Genomic DNA, 10403 nt, shown 5'->3' with positions numbered 1-10403 from the left:
ATATATATATATATATATATATATATATATATATATATATATTAGATGGGTAAGTTGAGGCAGAGGTTCAGCAATCTGATCTCAGCTACACAAGTCAATAACAAAGGTGTGATTGAAACACCAGTGTCTTAGTGTCCCAACTCTGTCCATTTCTGTAGTCTACCAAAGTGCCTTCCAGCCGAGGGCTAAAAACAAAGGCTAAGATTCAAACATAGGTGCCAAGACAGTTATCTTTACTGTAACTGCTGTTCGAGAGGTGTTGCTCATCTCCATTCCATATTAGGTGTTGTGTGCTTGCCACATGCACTGTGCCGGAAGTTTTTCCTCAGCAGTATCCATAGGGGACTGGCTCTGGCGCCCTCTAGAGTGGTGCCTGAATGGCGCAGTACAAGGGGCGCCCCCACCCCCCCACTTCCTTCTCACCAGAAACTCCGACAGTGGGGAAGGAGGGTGGGTTGTGGAATGGACATGAGCAACACATCTCTACCACCACCAGTTACGGAAAAGGTAACTCTTTTCTTCGAGTGCTTGCTCATGTCCATTCCATATTAGGTGACTCCACAGCAGTACCCCTGGAGGTGGGTAGGAGTTCATGGACATGTAGATTGCAACACAGCTCTGCTGAACCCAGCGTTCTCTCTGGCCTGCTGAGTGATGGCATAACGAGTGGTAAATATGTGAACAGAGGACCACATTGCAGCTCTACAAATGTCCTGGATAGGGATGTGCACCAAGAAGGCTGCTGAAGATGCCTGTGCTCCCAACAAATAGGCTCTGACAATCGGTGGCGGCAGAACCCACGCCAGGTTGTAACAGGTCCTTATGCACGAGGTGATCCAATTGGAAATCCTCTGCCAGGTGACCCTTCATCCGATCCACTGTAGCAATGAAGAGTTGAGTCGATATTCGGAAAGGCTTGGTACGTTCTAAGTAGAAAGCCATGGCTCTCCAGACATGCAGGGCGTGAAGATGCCTCTCCTCACTGGTCTTGTGCGGTTTGGGACAGGACACCAGGAGGAAGATATCCTGGTCATATGGAAGGTGGAGATCACCTTTGGCAGGAAGGCCGGGTGGGGCCGCAACTGAACCTTATCTTTGTAGAAGATCGTGTACGGAGGTTCTGAGGTCAAGACTTTAATTTCAGAGACCTGTCTTGCCGACGTCACTGCCACCAGGAACATGACCTTCCATGACAGGTGGGAAAGGGAGCAGGAACCCAGTGGCTCAAAGGATGGGCTGGTGAGCCTAGAGAGGACCAAGTTAAGATCCCACTGCAGGACAGGAGTCCATACCTGCAGGAAGAGTCTCGAGCCCTCAAGTATCTGACTGTCATGTCGTGGGGAAAAACATCATCTGTCCTTAGATCGGCAGGTGAAAAGTGGAAATGGCCGCTAGATGCACTCTAATGGAAGAGTGTGCCAGGCCCTGGTTCCTCAAATGGAGCAGGTAGTCCCGGACAGCCTGTATGGAAGAATGCAAGGGACAGATGCTATGCTCGGGCGCCCAGCGGGAAACCCTTTTCCACTTGGCCAGGTACGTCAGTCTGGTTGAGGTCTTCCTACTCCCCAGGAGGATCTGTTAGACTCCTTCCGAATAAGTCCATTCCTCCAGGTCCAGCCATGCAGCATCCACGCCGAGAGGTGGAGGGGCTCAAGATTGGGGGGGTAGGAGCCGGCCATGGTCCTGTGATAGCAGGTCCGGGCGGTTGGACAGGGGCCGCTGACGAGCTCATGAGCGTGTCGAACCAATGTTGGTGAGGCCACGCTGGGACGATCACGACAACCTGCACTTTGTCTCTCTTGATCTTTGCCAGGACCTGCCGATGAGTGGAATCAGATAGAACACGTACATCAGGCTCCCTGACCATGACAGGAGGAAGGCATGGGAGAGGAGACCTTGCCGAGAGCAAAAATCAGTGGCATTTCCTGTTCTGTCTGGTAGTGAACAAATCCACTTGGGGCATTCCCCACCTTTGAAAGATCATGCATGCTACCTCTGGATGGAATGACCACTCATAGTGAGAGGAGAAGTCCCTGCTGAGCTGGTCCGCCAGCATATTCTTGACACCGGGAAGGTGGCAAGCTTCCAGGTGGATTTTGTGGCTGATGCAGAAGTCCCATAGACAGAGTGCCTCTTGACAGAGAGTCAACGAGCACACTCCACCTTGCCTGTTGATGTAGACCATCGAGGCTGTGTTGCCCGTCACGACTCTTTCCACCTTGCCCAACAGGTGCAGCAGGAAGACTGTGCATGCCAACCGGACTGCTTGGAGCTCTGGGTAGCAGAGTGAGGCAAGTGATGGGGTTGACCTGCCCTGGATAAGTGGCTATGCCCCTGGCGCAGTGTCTTTTCCGATTTAAAATAAAAAAAAACACATGTTGCCATCCCAGCTCTTCATTCATGGCCCGCCATACAATTTCCACACCCAAATGTGGCCCTCAGGCCAAAAAGTTTGCCCATCCCAGCTTAAAGCCTGGGGCATGCCCTGACCCCCAACTGGGTCCCATTCAGGACTAACAAAGAGTTTGAGAACTACTACTATGGTAACTAAGAAAACTACTAACTACGTATAACTATTTTACAGGATTTCAAAGTTCGCAACAGAGAAGGAATCAATGCTAGCCGAAGCAGCAGAGGTTCCAGCACTGTCACTGGCGGCAAAAAGGAAGTGAGGGGGTTGGGGAGGGGCGGGGAAAAGCTGGCAGCACCCTTTATACCACGCCATGTGGGCACCACTCCAGAGGGCGCCAGAGCTGGTCCCCTATGGATACTGCTGAGGAAAAAACTTCCAGCACTGGTGCATCTGGTAAGCACACACATCTAATATGGAATGGACATGAGCAAGCACTCGAAGAAAAATGGTGGCTTCCGGCTGCTGTCTGAACTTGGAGACAGCATGCCAACACACTCCCTCCCACCCTATACACTCTCACTCCCCCCAAAACACACTGTTGCTGTCTCTCCCACACACACCCTGTCACACACTCTTCCTCCCCCCCATCCACACACTTCAGTTGAAAAGCATCTGGAAACCTAATAGAATCCCTAATAGGATGGAATGATGGGATTGAGAAACCTGCATCATGTGATGCTGTACCTGCCCCATGCGTAGGGCCCTACCAAATTCACAGCCATGAAAAATGCATCACGGACCATTGAAATCTGGTCTGTCCCATGAAATCTGGTCCTTTGTACAGTATAGGGTAAAAGTACACAGATTTCACGGTGGAGACCAGCGTTTTTCAAACTGGAATCCTGACCCAAAAGAGGGCTGCAGGGGCAGGGGACGCAGGTTATTGTAGGGGCGGTTATTGTATTGCCACCTTTACTTTTGTGCTCCCTTCAGAGCTGGGTGGCCAGAAAGCAGTGGCTGCTAGCCAAGGGCCCAGCACTGAAGGCAGCAGCGCAGAAGTAAGGATGGCAATACCATACCATGCCATCCTTACTTCTGTACTGCTGCTAGCAGCAGTGCTGCCTTTGGAGCTGGGCTCCTGGCCAGTAGCTGCAACTTCTGGCCACCCAGCTCTGAAGGCAGCACCACCAGCAGCAGCAGCACAGAAGTAAGGGTGGCAATACCACAACCCCCCTACAATAATCTTGCAACCCCTCCACAGCCCCCTTTTGGGCCAGGACCTCTACAGTTACAACACTGTGAAATTTCAGATTTAAATATCAGAAATCATGAAATTTACAATTTCAAAAATCCTATAACTATGAAACTGACCAAAATGGACTGTGAATTTGGTAGGGCCCTACCCATGAGGCATTGCAAACCCTTCCCAAAGCACCCTGTGGCCAGGTGCACAGTGGGATAGCTACTCATAATGCACTTCTCTCCGTGTTGATGCAAGAGCTGCTAGTGTGGATGCGCTCTGCTGACACAAGAAACATAGCGTGGAAATGCAACAGTGGTTTAATTAAAGTGGTGGCTGTATGTCGGCATAACTTGTGTCAACAAAACTCTGCAGTGTAGACAAGGCCTTAGGCACCAAAATAAGTGACCTCAATCTGCTGGGTCCTCAGCACTTTAGAAAGTGAAATCAGGCCACCCACTGAGGTGCTTAAATATGGACTTGGTAGTGTCCTACTATTAGGTACCCATCACAAACCTCTGTTTTAATATTCACACCCACAGCTTCATTATGTATAGTTATGGCTGTGGTACTCTGTGCTCCTCTGTTCTCCTCATGCTCCTCCAGAAACAAGCAAGTGTTGGAAAGATGACAGTTCCCACATAACCTTAATTCTGCTGCCTTTCATCTCTGCTTTAAGGCATCCACCTATGGAGATGACGGTATCTTACTCCTCCCTCAGTCTGTGCCAGCCAGCATCAAGGACTCCCCAGATTAGTGATGCTGCACAGAGAACAATGAGGCTCACTGGACTATATTGAACAGGAGGACTGACTGGAGTTGTACTAGGCAGAGACAATGACAGGTTTGGTTAAAGAAAGGTAAGGTGCTGTTATATTACAAGTTCCTAGTGCCATCCCCATGGGGATGAATATCTTTGTATCCACAGACGAAAGCACTTTACAGAGAGGTCAGCATTACGACCATTTTCCCGATTGGTAATCATTGGCATAAAGTGAAGTGACTTTCTCAAGGTCACCCAAACTAGTAGCAGAGTTCAGAATAGAACCAAGGGTCTGAGTCCCAATCTAGGGCCCTATCCACAAGACTACACTGCCACCTACTTCCCACACAGCCAGTATCACCTTAGGTGGTCCTTCTACAATCAGAACCGTACCAAGCAATTCCATGTTTAACATTGGCATTTCTTATAAAAACTGCTACCCCTTTACTGTAATCATTTCTGTTACTTAAGACTTTCTTGGACAGATGGCGTGAAGCATGCATTTCCTCATTTTTCCGTGTTTGTATTTCAGAATTAAACGCTCCCATTCCAGAAAGGCACAAGGAACACAGGATAGTGTTGAGCCCTGGCAACCATAACTCCATGTTGATTCACCTGCAAAAATCCTCATCAATTCTTGTTTTTTTGAGAAAGTGGGACAGTTGAAGGGATGGTGGGGAGAAGGGGTGCTATTACGCCTCAGCACTCAGTAAGAAGGGCTACCCCCAATCAAGGTTTAGGCTTGGTCTACACTTACCCCCCAAGTCGAAGTAAGGTACGCAAATTCAGCTACGTGAATAACGTAGCTGAATTCGACATACCTTACTTCGAACTTACCGCGGTTCAGACGCGGTCCACACGCGGCAGGCAGGCTCCCCGTCGACTCCGCGGTACTCCTCTCGTTGAGCTGGAGTACCGCAGTCGACGGCGAGCACTTCCTGGTTCGATTTATCGCGTCCAGACCAGACGCGATAAATCGAACCCGGAACTTCGATTGCCAGCCGTCGAACTACCCGGTAAGTGTAGACCAGCCCTTAGTGCAGGGTCCTCCCTTCCTTCCAGGAGCAGCAGACAAAGGGAGCTTCATAACCCTTTCCCAAACACCGGGGACTGAGCTCAGGAGTTTGACACCTGCAAGCCTGAGGAGGACCATGCCTGGGGTGTGCTCTGGGAAGATCACCATTCTCTGCTCCCCACCCTCAGCAGTGTGTGTCTGGACCATGCACCAAACCAGTTGGTTTTTAGCTCCCCTTCCCTCAACTGAACAATGTGTGCATGCCTCAGAAGGGTTCCTATGGCAGGGAGAATTGCATGGTTCCCATTTCCCCTGCCACTCATGAGGTTCACAGATGGTGTCAAAATAGAACAGCACTGGCCCCTAAATCAACCCAGTCTCCCACAGGTGAAGCATAGGGTGAAAGTGGGACAACCCAGCGCACTGATGGATCCTCAACACCAAACAGCAGACTTTACCTCCTGAACTCTGAGCAAGGCAATATAGGTCAATCAGGCCCTGAAAAGCCAAAATAGCCCATAGATGAGAACACTAAGGCACAAAGATCAAGCAAATTGGACAAGGCTATGCAGGGAGGCAAAAATAGAACCCAGGTTTCCTGAGTCCTAGGCCAGTGCATTAACCACAGAACCATCTGTACTCCAATACCTCCTGCCCATTGAAAAGGGTTCTCTGCTCAAACCCCAGACAGAGGGGAAACAAAAAATTGCACAGGGATCAGTAGTGCTTAAGTGTCCTGGCTCCTAGCTCATTCCCTTCTCCACAGCACCATCTTTTATTCCTTCTGCAGTCCCTGCTTCACACACAGCCATTGCACTGACACTCCATGGCCTTGTCTACACTACAAAATTAAGACTACTTACTGTGTTCATCTTTGTTGGTGGAAGCGCTCCTGGGGAGGATGCGCACCATCAACTTAACTGTATGGGGCATTGTGGGACACTGACAGCTGGAGCCCTCCCTTCCCCCTCCGGGCTCACAGCCAAAGACAATGCAAGTAACAGTGTCTATATAGACACTGCATCAGCCTAACTACATTGACCTAAGTACTACACCTCTTTGTGGAGGTGGTGTTATTAGGTCGGCATAATGGGCGACTTACATTGGCAGGGGCAATGCTGTAGTGTAGACAGACTTAAATTGATGTAGGCTGCCTTACATCAACCTAACTCTGTAGGGTAGACCAAGTCTTTAAGACACAGACTTAAGTCTGAATCCCAGCTCTGCTTGTTCTGACCTTGTGCAACCTCTCATTTTAGCTGCAAACTAGCAAACTGCACAGAAATATTAACAGGCATCAGCAGACCAAGAGACCTGCAGGAGTCTGGGTTCAAGACAAGCAGCTCTACCAACAGGCATAGGGTACTTTGTGGGTACTCATTCACTCACTAGGCCTTCCACTATGAGCCTGCTCTCAGCTGGGATTCCTTCAAGCATGCACCGTGCCAATCTCAAGCACTCAAATAAAATAAATAAATCAATCAATCACACGTCAGCCCCCCAAAAATCATGATTTTTAAAACCATGTAACAGTTTTTGTTTCTGTTTATTTGCCTTCTGGCTTGAGCCTTCATGGGTCACATTCTCAAGCTTCTCGCCATGCAGGCTAGCTTTCATAAAAAATAAAAAAAAAAAATCTAAGAGCCTCTCATGTACTGGAGCTTTAAGATAAACACCAAGTATTGCAAGACCCATGATAAAAGTCACAAGTCAGAAATAGCATATATGGCCAAGAGCCATCTTCCAGTCCAAGTCCCTGCAAAGCACTGTTCGGCCAAGAGCTGCTCACTCCACAAAATCAAATAAACCAGCTAATAACTTTTCATTTGTTTATTTGTGGAGCTGGACCCTTTGGGCTGGATTTTCAAAAGAGCTCAGGTCAAGTTTCCAACAGCTCCCATTTGTGACGCTCATGGCTAGATTCTCAGAAGTGCTCAGTGCCCAACATTTTAAGAGGCCAGATTTTTCAGGCGAGCTCAGTTAGGTACCCACATGGGAGTTGAGCACTTCTGAAAGCTCTAACCTAGATCAGTGCCAGGTGGTCCAGGACTAAGATTTGTCTGGAACCTCCTTAATTTGCTCTGAATCTATGCAGTGTTATAGGAACTGCTTTTTGGGGGCACTTATATCTCAAACTTCTTGGCCAAATTTGCCTCACTCTCATCCTTGAGGTGGCACAGCAATTTTCCAGGCACTCCATCTAGGCACATGCATTTTATAGCGCAGAATTTTAATAAACTGGAAAAGCTTTCTTCTTCCTAGGACTCACCTATCATACGGATGCCTGAATGTACTAGCTGTACTCAGGTTGGTCTGTAAAAATGCATACTTGGACCAAGTGGGGAAAAAGTAGCAAGGACACTACTGTCCATTGATTTCACTGCCTGTTATTATGCAATCCATGTAAAGGAACAAACTTCAAGCATTTGCTGAAGTGAAAAGTGGGAGATTCATTTTCAAGAGCAGTAGCTTCAGTGATCTCATATTTGGAATAAAAGCAGCATGGGCTAGACAGTTTAAACATTTGTATAAAACTGCAGTACCAAAACTAAGAATTCAGGTACAAGTTATTTTTAAGTCTAACTCAGATCTATTCATTTTATAACTAGCTTGAGAATAGACTTCTAACAGCATGAGTATGCCTACCAGGGGAGAACAACAACAACAATTTGGAGTTTTACAGGTTCCCTTAATACGCGTGAGCCCTAATACACATCCATGATGTTAAAAATCTAGCATACAAATTGCCATCTTAGACTTTGTCAAGCCCTTTAAAGAACTGTATCCTAAGCAAAACACTTTTGTAAAGCTGCATTTTGTAAAGCTGCATGTGCTGTGGCAGAAATAAAGGCCAGAGAGCTCTCTGAAAAAATCTTACAGGGAAGTGCTGGAGCCAACTCAGCATGAAAAGATTTCTATGTAAAAGTGAAAATATGGCCTCAGAAGTCACCCAAAGTTTCAGTGGCACGCTGCCGGGAAATGCAGTTGAGTAATTATCACTTGAAATTCTCTCTAGCCTAATTAGATCTGTGCAGATTAATTATAGTTTTTTTAATAAGACAGCGCTTCACCATCTTGTCTGTAGTGAGATGCCAGTGGGGATCGGGAAGGGGTGGATGAGAGGCAGCCATGATCTTTAGAAAACAACCACCATTTTGAACCACGGCTTCTTTGAAACCTTGTTAGTTCGCACAGGAGAAGGGTTCAGCATATGCAGCCAACATTGAAAGCTCCGTCTGCAGGATGCTGACAGGGAGGTGCGCTACCAAGAGGCGAAATCAGCTTCTCCACATACACTCTTTGTACTAGCTCTAGGATCAAGGCCCCACGGTGCTGGGCCCCGTAGCCACCCCACCCCCAAGCGCTCAATCTCAGCCCAGGAACTGCGCCTCACTCCAGACAGGGAGGCGCGCACACGCGCTTTTCCTTTCCCCCGGCGCACCGCTGACTTGTGCCAGCCCCCCCGCGAAGAGGGAGCCCAGTCCCCCGCCCAGACGCGCCCCGCGAGAAGACCCGGGTCCGCTCTATGCACAGGGCAATAGCGCCGCACGGGCCTCCCGGACCTCCCCAGCGGCGCTGCCACGCACGGCAGGAACCTGCCGCTCCCCTGACCATGTCTCCGGCTGACGGGCGGGGCCTCCGGTAGCAGCAGACGCGCGACGGGTCTGGGCAGCACTGCAAAAGCAGCCGCAGCCTATCCGGGACTCATATTATATAGGGAGCCCCCGGCCTCCATTGCCCCCCTCGCTCCCCATTGGCCAGCGCCGGCACCACGCCTCTCCTCCCGGGAACTCTATTGGGCACCGAGTGCGGGGCTGCCCCTCCCTCGCCTGCCATTGGCCAGCGAGTATGAATTTGGGCCTGGAGGAGCCAGCTCCTGGGTTGTTCGTACCAGGGCGGGCCTGAGCTCTGCTCCCGCCAAGGAGCCGGGAGCGGTGTGCGCGGCGGTGCCGCTCACAGAGCCCCGCCCCGTCTGTGCTGGAGTCGGAGCGACGCGGGTCAGGGCCCCGCGCTGAGCGGCCCGTTGCGCTGCCGGCAGCCTCGGGCCTGGACGGAGCGCTGCCCCCGCCCCCGTGTGCAGGGGTATCTGCGCGCACTCACTTAGCGCGTGGCCAGCTGCGTCCCCGCGGGGTTACGTCACTGGTGGCAGCGCAGCCCCGCCTGGACACCGGCTGTCTCTGCTGACGCACCCTCTCCCCGCTCCGGGCACTCTGCTAGCACCGGAGTGTGCAGCAAGGGGAGATTGCATCCCTGGCACGGCCCCTCTTGGGGACTGAGCTGGGCCCTAGGCTGAACTCACAGACCAGGGTTGAAAGAAGTGACTGACTTCACTCGTTCCAGAGTGGTAGTAGCTGTGTTAGTCTATAGCAACAAAAAGAACGAGGAGTACTTGTAGGGTGACCAGATCACCACACTAAAATATCGGGACACATTGGGGTGCCATCAGTCCTGCCCACCAGTCCACCCCCACTGTTCCCAGGCTCCTCCCCTATTCTGCCCCAGTTCCTGCCCCCTCCCAGCTTGCCCCCCTCACACCCTTCCTCATCCCCTGGCCTGCTGCTGCCTTGCTGCATCTCTCCTCAGTCCCCCACCCACCGCTCACCTCCCTGCCTGCCGCTCACCTCTTCATCCCCCTGCCCGCCACTCACCCCTACAGCACAGACTGCCCCTCTGCCGGGTGGGTGCTTGCCTGCCCTCCGCCTCTTCCCACCCCTGCACCGTCCTCACTCTGCCCCCATTCCACCCCACCCCAAGTCCCTGCTCCTGCCCTGCCTCTTTTCCTCCTCCTGCCCTGAGCATGCCATGTACCTGCTCCTCCCCCCTCACTCCTGGAAAGCGCTAAGTGCCGCCAAACAGCTGTTAGGCAGCGGGAAGTGCTCGGGGGGGGGGGAGCAGGAACACGGCACGCTGGGTGAAGGGGGGAGCTTGGCTGCAATTTTTCCCCATGGGAGCTCCAGCCCCGGAGCATCCACGGGGTCAGCACCTCCCTCCCACTTGCCTCCTTACCTGGATATCGGGACAAATGGCATCC

General features: G+C 51.0%; 1 protein-coding gene across 1 annotated transcript in view; it reads right to left on the bottom strand.

The window, feature by feature from the left end:
* The window catches only part of LOC112101906 (tubulin alpha-8 chain), a 21842-nt gene extending 12787 nt beyond the window's left edge, over window positions 1-9055 (bottom strand). The window contains exon 1 of the mRNA XM_024192833.1: window positions 8984-9055. Coding sequence (XP_024048601.1) covers window positions 8984-8986 — 3 coding nt within the window. The 5' untranslated portion in view covers window positions 8987-9055. The remainder of the gene's footprint in view (window positions 1-8983) is intronic.
* Between the last annotated feature and the right edge of the window lie 1348 nt (window positions 9056-10403).

The sequence above is a fragment of the Terrapene carolina genome, unplaced genomic scaffold (assembly GCF_002925995.2).
Source record: "Terrapene carolina triunguis isolate 2854851 unplaced genomic scaffold, T_m_triunguis-2.0 Scaffold195, whole genome shotgun sequence".
NCBI classification, from domain to species: domain Eukaryota; kingdom Metazoa; phylum Chordata; order Testudines; family Emydidae; genus Terrapene; species Terrapene triunguis.
The sequence above is the reverse complement of the archived record's forward strand: the minus strand, read 5'-3'. Positions and strand labels throughout refer to the sequence as shown.